The sequence below is a fragment of the Staurois parvus genome, unplaced genomic scaffold (genome assembly GCF_062004578.1).
Source record: "Staurois parvus isolate SC_StPar_1 unplaced genomic scaffold, SC_StPar_1.0 ptg000885l, whole genome shotgun sequence".
In the NCBI taxonomy this organism is placed as follows: Eukaryota; Metazoa; Chordata; class Amphibia; order Anura; family Ranidae; genus Staurois; species Staurois parvus.
In genome coordinates, this window is record NW_028318681.1 from 570,385 (window position 1) to 585,407 (window position 15,023).

Here is a 15,023-nt window from a genome sequence, read left to right on the forward strand (position 1 = left end):
TTCTATGTATAAAAGGTTAAGCACCGCCCTGCAATAAACAGAGATGAGATGATGTGAAAGTGGTTGTACTGGACAGTTGTCCGTGTAATTATTTTCCGGCGTGCACGCAATCCATATCTCAAAATTAGGAGCAGCAGCAGAAATCCTACCCTGAGCCCGATTGTGGTTCTCCCAACCTTTTTAGTAAGATTGTGGTTAAGCGTTAAGATTTGTTTTACCCTTAGGTGTGAAGGGGTTAATGTCGGGATCCACCCAGATATCTGGACCAGCAGCTGGTTCAGCCTCTCAGTGAACTGCTGGGTGATTGAGCTTAGCCGCTCCTGCCCCTGCACAGCTCCATTGCTCCAGTGAGCATTGGAGGTGCAGAGCAGAGAGATGATGATTGATAGTCACCAACTCTCTTCTCACTGAAGATCAAGAACTGGGCAGTCAGCAGTCTTTGATCTCTCAGTTCTTGGTCTTCACCTAGGTGAGTATGATGGTTTATTTTTTTAAATCCCTGAACTTCTCTTTTAAAGCACAATACAAATCATATTGCTTTAACCACTAGCCTACAGGGTACCCCCTTCCTGCCCAGGCCAATTTCCAGCTTTCAGCGCTGTCACACATTGAATGACAATTGCGGTGTCATGCAACACTATACCCATATGAAATTTTTATCATTTTTTTGTGGCAGATAGAGCTTTATTTTGGTGGTATTTAATAACCTCTGGGTTTTTTATTTTTTCTTAAACAAACCAAAAACCGCTGAAAAGTTTGAAAAAAAAAAGTTTTTTCTTAGTTTTTGTTATAAAATTTTGTAAATAAGTGATTTTTCTCCTTCGCTGATGTGCGCTAATGGGGCTGCAGTGATGGGCACTGATAGGCTGCACTGATGGACACTGATAGGTGGCACTGATGGGCATTGACAGGCATCACTGATGGGCACTGAAAGGCAGCACTCATATATGGCACTGATAGGTGGCACTGATAGGCGGCACTGACTGGCACTGTTAGGCGGCACTGATAGGCAGCACTGACGGGCACTGATAAGCGGTACTGAATGGCACTGATAGGCGGCACTGACTGGCACTGATAGGTGGCACTAATTGGCAGCACTGATAGGTGGCACTGACTGGCATTGATAGGTGACACTCACTGCCCTGATGATCTGTGTAAATGTCTCCTCTGAGGAATGCCGATTACCAGCTCTGTTCTCCTCTCCTCTGTCAGCGTGACAGCTCGTTGGGAGAGAAATGGCGATACCCGGCATTTCCCTGTTTACATGTGATCAGCTGTGATTGGACACAGCTGATCACATGACTGAGCTGACATCTTCAGCTCTTTCCGTGGATCAGTGATCCGCTGTGTCCGAGGGACACAGCGCACCACCGATCGCCGCGCTGCGCTCTTCGGGAGCCACGCATGCGCGGTGAGAATGGGAGGACATCATATGACGTCCTCCCAGAATGAGAGAACCACCTTGCGTCCGTCATATTACTATATGGCGGGCAGGAGGCGGTTAAACAGTTTTTGTTTTTCAGATAATAAAATGTGTAAACAATGTTCACATACTGCTGAACAAAATGTCTGTTTTTGTTAGGAAGAAACACATATAATTTGCACGTTAGATATGGTTGTAATTATATACTGAAGTCCTTCACTTTCAATCTCATGAAGCGTCACTAAAATATTTTAACCTCAAGGCTGGATTGGTAGTAAACTCTCCTGATTTTTTTTTTGTTTCAGTATCAAAGGAAAACTGGCCCAAAATAGTAAAGAAAAAAATATTTACATCTATTTGTATATTTCTTGCTATTACCATAATCTACCACCAAAGAACAACCAAAAAATGAATTCTCCTGCTTCTAATGATTGTAATGATATCACATATGTGTACATTCTTTGTTGTTTGTTCCCAGAGTAGTGCCCAGAAACAGTGTTCTGCATTTTACTTTTTTTTATCTTACCTAAAACACACTGACACTAATTGACACTGATGCTAATTAAAGAAAAAAAAATCCCACCCAAAGGACACTGGCACTGACCTTTGACCCCAACCATTCACCTTGGATTCTAACCTTGACCTTTGACCCTGGCCCTAACCCTGTCACTGACCTAGATCATATCCTGATCTAGCTATTTTATCTTTATTACTATTTTTTTTTACACTCTTTTGTTTACATTTTTCTCCTCTGGCAGGGAAAAAATATAAGGTATTTTTCTCTCCATTCAGAAGAAAAAAACACACAGGGGTGGGCTGTACATTGACTGATCACTGTGATCGACAATCAGAGACTTTGAAAGCAATCGGGTGATCAGGAACCGGGCCTCCAGGATCCTAGTTGTTAGTATGAGTCCCGGGCCTGTTGGTCAGAGCCCGGTCTCTGTGCTGGGAGTGCACTGTGCTGCGCATTCCCAGCATAAATGCATATACGGCATATATGCGGCCTCAAGGAAGAAAACCCACTTCTGTTAGGCCACATACAGTATATGTGCACAGGAGGCAAGGGTTTAAACATCACAGAAAGCTCTACCCATCTCAAAAAATGATATACAGTTGTGTTCAAAATAATAGCAGTCAGACATCACTAACCTGATCAATCACTGTTTTTGGTAGAAATGATATTTCTACATGGCAAATAATTTACTAGCAGGTGTAGTAGAGTAATAGAAATCCAACAGACCCAACAGTCATGACATGCATGCTGCTGATTCTGTGTAATTGAATCACTAATTGAAAGGGGCATGCTCAAAATAATAGCAGTGTGGAGTTCTATTAGTGAGGTCATTCATTCTTTGAAAAACAGGTGGCAATTATTGCCCTTATTTAAGGAAGAAAGGCAGCAAATGTTGTACATGCTGGTTACAGTGCATTTCTCTCTGAAATTCTGAGGAAAATGGGTCGTTCCAGACATTGTTCAGAAGAACAGCGTACCTTGATTAAAAAGTTGATTGGAGAGGGGAAAACATATAAAGAAGTGCAGAAAATGATAAGCTGCTCAGCTAAAATGATCGCAAATGCTTTAAAATGGCAACCAAAACCTGACAGACGTGGAAGAAAGCGAAAAACTACCATTCGAATGGATAGAAGAATAGCCAAAATGGCAAGGACTCAGCCAACAATCAGCTCCAGGAAGATCAATGAAGGTCTAAAGTTACCTGTGAGTACTGTTACAATTAGAAGACGCCTATGTGAAGCCAAGCTATCTGCAAGAAGCCCCCGCAAAGTCCCACTGTTGGAAAAAAGACATGTGCTGAAGAGGTTACAATTTGCCAAAGAGCACATTGACTGGCCTAAAGAGAAATGGCGCAACATTTTGTGGACTGATGAAAGTAAGATTGTTCTTTTTGGGTCTAGTGGCCGGAGATAGTTTGTCAGACGACCCCCAAACACTGAATTCAAGCCACAGTACACTGTGAAGACAGTGAAGCATGGTTGCGCAAGCATCATGATATGGGGATGTTTCTCATACTACGTTGTTGGGCCTATTTATTGCATACCAGGGATCATGGATCAGTTTGAATACATCAGAATACTTGAAGAGGTCATGCTGCCTTATGCTGAAGAGGAAATTCCCTTGAAATGGGTGTTCCAACAAGACAACGACCCCAAACACACCAGTAAACGTGCAACATCTTGGTTCCAGACCAACAAGATTGACGTTATGGAGTGGCCAGCCCAATCCCCGGATCTTAATCCAATAGAAAACTTGTGGGGTGACATCAAAAATGTAAACAGTGCTTACACAACTAAATATTCATTAAGTGATTCAAAGGAAAGCAAAATCTTCAAACATTTTTCAGTTTATATAGTGAATGTTTGAGTTTGTAAAGAAGAATACAAACACTGCTATTTTTTTGAACAATCTAATATTCACTTTTCTTCATTTTTTTTAGAGGAACAACACAAATTTGATATATTTTTCTTCATGTTTTGATTTGGAATAGAATGTGTAGTGTTCCCAATGCATTTGTGTGTCTGGAAATAAAAGCTATTAGAAGGATTTTGAGCTTTATTCACTTTTTTCAACACACTGCTATTATTTTGAACACAACTGTATATCATAGTTTGTGAACTCTATAACTTGCTCAGCGCTTTACAATATAAGTGTTGTATGACTGCGCAATTGTCACTAAAATTGCAAGAGCGCTGAAAGCTGAAAATTGGCCTGGGCAGGAAGGGGGTAAAAATGCCCGGTATTGAAGTGGTTAAAGATTCCCTAATAAAATGTATTATCATAGTGCCTTGATATTTGTGTACATCTGAGCATGCTCACTCTGCTTTTTTAAACAATAGGTGACTTCTTGTAGTCTCCTGTCTTGTCTAAAGCAAACACTGGTGTAACTACTGGAGTGTGACATTTAAAGCAAAACTGTCTTCCCAGTTCTGGGTAGTGGCCCACACTTTATTCATTGATGTGTTAAAATCAGTTAAAGTGAACAGGTGCAAGAATACCTAATCTGTGTAGCTTATTTTAGATATTTTTTCCTTGTACATTATGAATAGGTAGAAGCTATTTGTGCAACTATTTTTTTAAAATCATCATTGCTGAAATGGAGTACTTTTGCAGGTGCTACCACTAATGCATAGAACAACCAACATGTTGTAGCACAGTTGATTTCAGATAGAGCGTCAGATTTTACACAGCCCCCTACTTTGGCAAATAGTGAGCTGAGTGCATGAAAGCGGTATTAAACCCAAAACCAAGAATGCAATATATTGCAGTTCACCAATCATTAGATGTGCTGGTTGTATTGGTGTTTATTTTTTTTAGGCTTTATTTAATCTATTTTCACCTGGTTCTATGCATTGCTATCATCAATGCATAGAACCTAATAGGTATCCATAGCAGCACCTTTGGTAACAATCAACATGTTGTAGCACAGTTGATTTCAGATAGGGGGTCAGATTTTACACAGCCCCCTACTTTGGCAAATAGTGAGCTGAGGCAGTGGTGTATTTAAGTTTTGTGCTTTCCTAGGCAACACAAAAATCGGCTCCCCCCAATAAAGAGACCCTGACACCGATCAACACTCCACTCCCTCACGAAGAGAGCCTGGCATTGACCAACAACACCCCAGCCCCCAATCCCCACCCGAGAGAGCCTTCCACTACCACCACCACCCATACACTGACAACCCCCCCACCCCCACCCGGAGATAGAGAAGACACTCACCTTCACAGTTCCGGACATCCCCGGGAACAAGAGTCAGGCTCTGCATACACCATCAAGCAGCCCACAGCCTTTCTCAGATCCCACCTGGTCCCCATGCTGTGCGTGTCCCTTCTTTCGGGGGGCGGAGCTGCCCCCCTGAAAAATGTTGCCCTAGGCAAATGCCTTGTTTGCCTTGTGGTAAATATGCCCCTGAGCTGAGGGCGTTAAAATGGTATTAAACCCAAAACTAAGAATGCAATATATTGTATTGGTTTTTATTTTTTAGGCTTTATTTTATCTATTTTCACCTGGTGATCTGGCCAGTAACACACCTCCTGTTTTAGAGTGCCCCCGCTCTGGATGAAGAAACACAGGGGGCACCTTTGGACAGTGGCATTGTCAGTTTAAGGGCAGGGGAATGTTAGATGTATTAGCAGATTTAGATACACTAATAAATTGAAGCCCAACCGTTAGTTCACACTGTAGTTATGGAAGCAGTTAAAGAATATGTAAACCCAACATTTCATATTCCAGATATGTGCCTGCTGTACCATGTACTTGTATGAAAAAATATCCTGTTGTCATTGTATTGCTTCCTTTGTGTGAAATCCCTGGTGTTCCTGTCAGTTCCTCTGCTTCTCTGTTAAAAATTGACCACACTAGGTAGGAGCACAGCATGGTCAGTTCTCTAGCTATGCTGGGAACTCAACCTGCTCTCTTCCAATGATCAGACTTCTGCTGACATGCCCCTACTGCACAATCATTCACTGGGAACATCATTGTGCTGATGTTTCTCTTCCCTCAGCTCTTATGCAGCTGAGATCAGAGGGTATGTGATCAGTTATAAAAAAGGGGAAAAACATTTTTTTATTATTATTATACAGTATTTATATAGCGCCAACAGTTTGCTCAGCGCTGTACATTATAAATATTATAATTTGTTTTATATCTATACAGAAATGTTTTGCCTTTAATTTCTATTCTAAACTCAATGGGTTGTTTTACAAGGTGAGATTCTACATAAGGGTAGCTCTACTTTCATTGGGAAAAAAACTAGCATTCCCTGCAGTAAAAATATAATTTGTGGTGAGATACGCCCTACGGGAAATCACGGCTAAGCCCCGGTTCACACTGGATCCAAATTTGAAACTGTGCGATTTCAATTGAAAGTCGGATGGCAGTGCAACTTCAGGTGCGACTTGATGCGACCTCATTCACAGATGTCTATGCAAGTCACACCTGAAATTGTCAAAAGTAGTGCAGGAACTACATTTCAAAATGTCGGACCTGCACTGATTAGAACGGTTCCAGTGCCGATTGTGTGACAATTCGCATCAGTGTGAACCAGGGCTAAAGGGATGCAGACCCTGCCAATTTCCTTATTAGAGCCCTGCAGGTGCAACAGCTGATTGATAATTATAAAATATGCCCCATACAGATTCACTCTGCACAAACAAACCACTATTTCTGCAGAATAACAAAAGGTAGGAATCTGCAACAAAGTTTGTTAAAATCTCTGCAATATACAGTACATAGCTCACCCAGAGGGGTTTGTTTTTTTTCTTGCAACAAAAGTGGAGTTACTCTTTAAAGCAATAGTTTTTTTCTTTTGGGTTAAAGTTTTTAAATGAATAAACAAAAGCTTATCATTGTAAGCACCCCTGTCAGTGGTAAATGGTTTGTCTCATCCCTCTAACTTCCACATTTGTTCTTTTGAAAAACAACAAACTTACTGGTAGAATTACCATGTGAACATAAAGTAAGGAAAGGTTAAAAAAAGAAAACTAAGGCAGCCATCACATCTAAGATTTGGTAAGCTGCAATATAGTAAATGTTTGCGTTTGGGCTTAATACTGCTTTAAATGACTGCCAACACCCTCCAACTAAGTTAGGTGAATTAAAGTGAACCTCAGCTTTTGTTGAAAAAGTTCACAATAAACGTCTGCTTAGTTTCCTCCCCCCTTTCCACCACAAACAGCTTTCAATGTTTCCCACCTCAGCCACAAACAGCTTTCACTTTGCTTCTCTTTACTGCAACAACTATTACCACCTGCTGAATTGCCATTCCTCTCTACTTACAGATTTGACCAGTTCCCACTCTTACTATTCTATCCTCGATCCAAAATCAGCATCTGATCTTCCTTCTCTAACACCACCAGTCATCTTCCCCTCTGTTACCCTGATCATGAACAGTTTCCTCTCTGCCTCTACAGCCCTGGCCAAAAGTTTTGAGAACGACACAAATATTAATTTACCTGCAAGGAAACACGTGCAGTCATCATTGGTTTGCACAAAAAGGGATTCACAGGCAAGGATATTGCTGCTACTAAAATTGCACCTAAATCAACCATTTATCGGATCATCAAGAACTTCAAGGAGAGAGGTTCAATTGTTGTGAAGAAGGCTTCAGGGCATCCAGCAAAGTTCTGAAAGAATCAGGACCATCTCCTAAACTTGATTCAGCTGCGGGATCGGAGCACCACCAGGGCAGAGCTTTCTCAGGAATGGCAGCAGGCAGGTGTGAGTGCATCGGCACACACGGTGAGGCAAAGACTTTTGGAGGATGGCAGGAAAAAGGCTACTTCTCTCCAGAAAAAACACCAGGGACAGACTGATATTATGCAATAGGTACAGGAATAGGACTGCTGAGGACGGGTAAAGTAATTTTCTCTGATGAATCCCCTTTCTGATAGTTTGGGGCATCTGGAAATAACCTCGTCCAGAGAAGAAAAGGTGATCACTACCATCAGTCCTGTATCATACCAACAGTAAAGCATCCTGAGACCATTCATGTGTGGGGTTGCTTCTCAGCCAAGGGAGTGGGCTCACTCACAATTTTGCCTAAGAACACAGCCATGAATAAAGAATGGGAGAAAAACATCCTCCAAGAGCAACTTCTCCCAACGATCTAAGAACAGTTTGGTGATGAACAATTGCTTTTCCAGCCTGATGGAGCACCTTGCCATAAGGCAAAAGTGATAACTAAGTGTCTTGGGGAGCAAAACATCACAATTTTGGGTCCATGGCCAGGAAACTCCCCAGACTTTAATCCCACTTGTGGTCAATCCTCAAGCGGGCGGTGAACAAAAAAACCCCACAAATTCTGATAAACTCCAAGCATTGATTATGCAAGACTGGGCTGCCATCAGTCAGGATGTGGCCCAGAAGTTGAGTGACAGCATGCCAGGGCGGAATTGCAGAGGTCTTGAAAAAGAAGGGTCAGCACTGCAAATATTGACTCTGCATAAAATGAATGTAATTGTCAATAAAATCTTTGCCACTTATGAAATGCTTGTAATTACACTTCAGTATACCATAGTAACATCTGACAAAAAGATTTAAAAACACTGAAGCAGAAGACTTTGTGAAAATTAATATTTGTGTCATTCTCAGAACATTTGGCCAGGGCTGTACTTTCTTCGGTCTGCATTTTCACGAAATGGTTCCGAGTGAGCATTTGCTGCTTTCTCTTTTTCATACCTTAGCAATAGCCAACTGATGCTTTGTCCCCTCCGTCCACAGTCCATAAGCATCTTACACTCTACCTTCTCAAAAGTCCAGATGTTCCAGTGGTCCACCATGAGCTTCTTCTCAGCCTCCTGTATTCCCTTTTTCATGAATGAATGAATAAAAGCTTTCTTAAACTGTTTACCAAAAATATAAAAAAATGAATCGACTCAGAAAAACAAAAACTTTACATTAAAGACTCTATAAAGAAACTACTGTATTTATGTAATATACCCAATAGCAACCTAGAGTACATAAACCATAGACATCAGGTTCACATTACAGTTTGTCTCATCTTCTTTCAACTGTCAGTTTGTCAAAAAATGACCAACTGGTGAGTTTTTCTCTTACTTCCTCTCCACTTGTCCAAGATTAGCTTTCATTCTGCCTCCTCTTATTCCACCCAGTCCAAAACCAGTAGATGTTATAATTTTTCTTTCCATCCCACATGGTCTACAATCTGGCCTCTTCCAACCCAATGGTTCTTAACCTCTTCCATACAGGGCATTTTTACCCCCTTCCTGCCCAGGCCATTTTTCAGGTTTCAGCGCTCTCACACTTTGAATGACAATTGCGCGGTCATACAACATTGTACTCAAACTAAAATGTTATTTTCTTCGCACAACTAGAGCTTTCTTTTGGTGGTATTTAATCACCACTGGGGTTTTTATTTTTTGCTAATTTAACAAAAAAAGACCGAAAAGTTTGAAAAAAAACACCTTTTTCTTTGTTTCTGTTATAAAAGTTTGCAAATAAATAATTGTTCTTCATAAATTTAGGCCAAGATGGATTCTGCTACATGTCTTTGGTGAAAATAACCCAAATTAGGATGTATTTTTTAGTTTGTAGGAAAGTTATAGAGTTCACAAACTATGGTATATATCTGAAAATTGATCAATCCTGAAGTACTGACAGCCAATCTAATTTCTTGAGGTCCAAGAATGTCAGAATAGTACAGATATCCCCCAAATGACCCCTTTTTGCAAAGTAGACAGTCTGACGTACTTCATAAGAGGCATGGCGAGTTTTTTGAAGTTGTTTTTTTTTTGTCATATATTTTCGGAAAATGAAATAATTAAAAAAATTATTTTCACTATTTTTTTTTTTACATACTGTCACCAGTGCAGTACAGGGTCATCATATAACTGGCATAGCGGTGAACAGGGACACTGACTGGTGACAGTATGAAAAAAAATATATAATTTTTTTTAAAAAAAATTTTTATTTTAAATTTTTTATTAATTTTTTTTTATTTTTTTTTAAGATTTTTTTTCATGTTTCCATATGACTAAAGTAGTACAATGTTACCATAGTAACATTGTACTACTTTGGGGAAGTGATCAGTATTTTTTTTTTTTACACAATTTGCTTATAGCAAAGAATTACTTTGCTATAAGCAAGAATTTATCTGAGTGACATAGATTCATTCAGGGTTTTTTTTTTGGTTTTTTTGTGCTTAGCTGTGATTTGGCCACGGCTAATCACATGACACAGCTGGGCTGTGATTGGCCCAGCTTGTGCATGTGATCGCTGTGACCATTCACAGCTAGACACACTAGTATTCAATGGATGGCATGAATGAAGCCATCCATTGTATACAACTGTCATGTGACCTGCTGTGATTGGTCACAGCAGGTCACATGGTACCGGCAACGGAGCCGGTACTCAGATCTGTCATCGGCCAAATCCGTGGTACACGGCCATCGACAGATCGCGCCGCTGCGTGGCTCTACAGGCACACAAACTGCACATGCCCCGGATGATGCAATATGGCGTCCACCCAGAACGCTGAGGGATTTTGCCAGCCGCCAAACGGCCATTGGCCGGGCGGCAAGAGGTTAAACAGTTAACTAAAGGTTTACCACCACTAGCCAAAATCATTTCCTACTTCCTTTATACCCAACACTACAATTGGTCTGATTACATATCACAGAGGGTCCCTGAAGTCATGAACATGGTGACACTGAGAACATGTAGAGGTGGGATCACTGGACATACACTAGGAGGCATGGCAGCAAGCATGCAGACACATTGCTTGAAAGTGTATACATTAGTCCTTTAGAACAGCCCCCCTGTGTGCTGTGGCAACAGCAGATGCACACAATGGGGAAGATACAGCACTGGAGGGGGGTCCAGGTGCATGAAACAGTATTATTTGTATTACAGGTACTTGTATGGCACTGTAAGCAGCACTTTACATATATTGTACAATCACATTAGTCCCTAACTCTCAAGAAGCTTATAATCTAAGCTTCCTAACTCACTTTCATACATACACATATTAGGGCCAATTTAGACAGGGGTCAATTAACCTACACGCATGTCTTGTAAAAATGACAACAGGTCAGATGCAACATTGAAGGCAAACAGCTAAACACGTGGTTGTTGATGATTTCACCTGCCAATGGATGTGTCATTTTTTCCAGCTATACCTGTGATACGCAATCTGGTGCTATTCAGTAAGATCACTCTGCTGCTTCTGGGGGTCAGCTCCCTACTCACTGGAGTGATACTTTCCAATGAGGAGGCCAGAGATAGATGTGATAGGGGAAGCTGCATTGCTGAATCTGCAGTATAATTTGCTGTGCAGTGGGTAAAATGTGTGGAAATTGCAAATACATTTCACATATATGCATTTTAGATTTGCTTAAAGGCATTTGCCTGCAGTTTTGCTGTAAACAAAATATTGAGTTTACAAATGCCTAGTGGGATGCATCGCAAAGTACAAATTAACATTGCTCCATCCAACGCAGTTGCTAGGTTTTTTAAAAATACATTAAATGTAAATGTGATAACGTTAATATCATTTTGTGTGTCCATTTTCTTAACAATAACAAAAAAAAATGAATGATATTCTACATGAGTTATCTATAGGTGGAATTACTGGTAGGACTAGTGACAGCTGTACGTAAGATGTTGAAAAAACAACTAGCCTAAATTAGTTTCCCAATTTTTTTATTTTTTTTTTATGATTAACAAATTTTTATTGTTTTTTTTTCTTTTTGATTGAACAAACAAAGAACACTTCGAAGAGCAGACACAAGGTACAAGTGAGAACCAAAAAAGAAAAATCTCACGTTAGGATAGCGTATGCATGGTCAGAGCAGGAGAATAGTAAATCACGGATCATTGCAGATATAAAACCAAACATGAATACAATGTCACCCAATGTGTCGATCTATGTATATCACTCAGAGCAAGTAATTACATATCAGCAAGTACTCTGAACCAGTATCTGTCTCCATCCGGAATGGTTCACAAAATATTAGTTTCCCAATTATTACGGCAGTCATGGTAGAAGTATAGCTTAGGATTTCCCAAAATATATGAATGATTATAAAGTCAATATTCATTATAATACAGTTCACTTTCAAATTTTAAAATAATATACATAAATGTATTTTTTTTTATACATATCCCTATATAACGCCTGTTCTCAAACTGATGACCAGATGGTCCAGGCATTGCTGATAATGCGAAGCATAGAATCACAAACATTGAGGATCATTTTTTTTTTTTTACTATTGTAATTCTCTTTCAATGGCTACTCTTAATTCGTCAGTGGTCACCATTTTGTAGCATAAACCTTATCTTTTAGAAATCTCCATAAGAAAAAGTCCAGTGGCATGAGGTCTGGTGGAAGCCAAGGGTTTTCTGCTGAACCTTTTCACCCAATCCATCTGTTTGGCAGATTCTGATCAAAATAGGCCCTTCCATCATGATGGTAGTGTTGGGGTGCCCCATCTTGTTGGGAATAAAAGTCCTCATCTCCAAAATCTTCTTGAACATGTTACATTACAAATTCCAGCAGCAAGTTCAAATAAATGGCAACAGTTACACTGACAAGCCACACCCAACTGTCACTCCTGGTAAATTAGCATGATGTTCCTCCATAATGTGTGGATTCTGAGGTGCCCAGTACATGCAGTAGTGGTGGTTACTAGAATAGGGCGCAAAGTATAAAAAAGTATATTAATATATTTTATTTTAACCACTTCAATACCGAGCACTTTCACCCCCTTCCTGCCCAGGCCAATTTTCAGCTTTCAGCGCTGTCACTGTTTGAATGACAATTGTGCGGTCATGCAACACTGTACCCATATTAAATTTGTATCATTTTTTTCACACAAAAATAGCTTTCTTTTAGTGGTATTTAATCACCATAGGGCTTTTTATTTTTTTGCAAAATAAATGAAAAATACCAAAAGTATTGAACAAAATAGTTTTTCTTTGTTTCTGTTATAAAATTTAGCAAATAATTATTTTTTCTTCATAACTTTAGGCCAAACTGCAATCTGCTACATTTCTTTAATAAAAATAACACAAATCAGTGTATAATATTTAGTCTGTAGGAAAGTTACACAGTCCACAAACTATGGTATTTATATCTGAAAATCGATCAGTCCTGATGTACTTGTGGCTAATCTAATTTCTTGAGGCCTGAAAATGCCAGGACAATACAGATGTCCCCCAAATGATCCATATTTGAAAAGTAGACAGTCCAAGCTATTAAGTAAGAGGCATAGCAAGTTTTTTCAAGTTGTAATTTTTTTGTCACAATTTTTTGGAAATTTAGGAAATTTAACCCCCCTGGCGGTATTCCCGAGTGTAGCTCGGGGTTAACTTTCAGTACCAGAAGTGGTAACCCCGAGCTACACTCGGGAATGCACTGCAGCGTTTCTCCAGCAATCCCTGCAGCACTTACCTTGTCCTGCGCTTCTGCGATGTCCCCCCTGCAGCGTCCCCGGCCATGTCCTCCGGCCGATACCAGCATCCGTCTTCCGTTCCCTGTGAGCGTTGGGACGTACGGGGGACGGAACCCGGCGAGAAATTAAAAAATGTAAAAATTTGACATTCACTAAATACACTAAAATCACATAGTAAAACATTACTGTATCAAACCATTTCACATACATTTTGTCCCTAGTGCTTTGTCCTGTGCCCTGCCTGCATTTTAACCGTTCTTTCTGCCTGGAAACTGAGAAACGTCCATGGCGTCCAAAAAGCGTCCCTTTAGGTCAAAATCGGTTTTAGACCAGCTGGAGAACAGCGATATAGTAAATCAGAACTACTTGTAGAATTGAGTGATAATGATTCGTGGGGAAATTCGTCATCAGACACTGAAAACGATTTTGCGACTTTGCTCAGTGATGGGCGAACTTGGCGCTCTATTTCAAATTTCAGTGTTTTTGGTTTGATTACATTATTGGATTAAATGTATTTTTATTATATTATTATTTTTTATGATTATTTATTATATTATAATTTATGATTTCGTGTTTCAAATTTTATCATACCCGGGATGTTTACTAGACTCTTGTTCGGACAGATTTCAGTGAGTTATTCCTAAAAATTACAAGCTTACAATAAAGAAACAACAAATTTCCATTGAAAAGAATGTGTACCGCTTTCAGCACAGAAATACTGACATAATCAGACCGCTAGGGAGGTTAAAAAAATTGTTTTTTTCACAACGTTTTCTTTTTTTTTTAACGTACTGTCACCAGTGCAGTACAGTGTTATCATATAACTGGTGTAGCAGTGATCAGGAGCACTGACTGGAGACAGTATGTAAGAAAAATATTTATCATTATTTATAATTTAAATGTTCTGTTTATTATTTCAGTCCATGCTAAGCAATCGTGAAGATGGATCCCAGTTGATGCTGGACAGCAAATATCTCTTTCAAGTAACATTTCCATTCAGTCCATCTCCCCATGCTCTGGAAATGATCCAAATTCCCAGCAGCCTCAAACTCGGCTTCCTAAAGAGGATCTAGAGCCTATAAAGACTGCACTTCCTCCGACTACAGACTCCGGGGACCTGTGGAAGAGTTCATCTGTGGATGAACTGGTTATCGTTCTTTATTTGGGAGTATTCATTACTTATGGCAGGAGTCCCCCCAAAAAAATTTATTTTTCATTGATCTTTTACAAAAAAACCCATATTTTTTTAATGAAGGATTTTCTGAAAAGAAATTACAGCATTTCATACCGCAAAGTGTCATAACAGCTATTTTCCTAATTCTAGTACAATATACACACATTACCTTGGATTATAGTGCTACGCATCAGCTGCTGGCCATTAGAGTTTACAATGTATATGTTTTATAAATGGACTTGTTTTATGAACTGAGCATAAAACGATACTTTTCAGATAATGTGTCTATTTGTGTTTTATTGTTATTGTAAGTAGATCTTGTTAGGCCAGGTTCACATCTGTGCGGGTGGTGCCGCTGGATCCGCATAAATACTGGAAGTCGCAGCCACCCACACAGAGAGATGTGGGAACTATGGGTGGGTGCCATTAATCCTAATGGCACACCGCCCACACTGGAAATTGCACCCGTACTGAGAACTTTGGTTCCCATGCGAGCTG

General features: G+C 39.9%; 1 protein-coding gene across 1 annotated transcript in view; it reads left to right on the forward strand.

Annotated features, from left to right (window-relative positions):
- The window catches only part of LOC149442470 (unconventional myosin-Vc-like), a 204,812-nt gene extending 190,007 nt beyond the window's left edge, over positions 1–14,805 (forward strand). Inside the window, exon 41 of the mRNA XM_089656077.1 lies at positions 14,272–14,805. Within this exon, the coding sequence (XP_089512203.1) occupies positions 14,272–14,424 (153 nt within the window). The 3' untranslated portion in view covers positions 14,425–14,805. The remainder of the gene's footprint in view (positions 1–14,271) is intronic.
- The last annotated feature ends 218 nt before the right edge of the window (positions 14,806–15,023 follow it).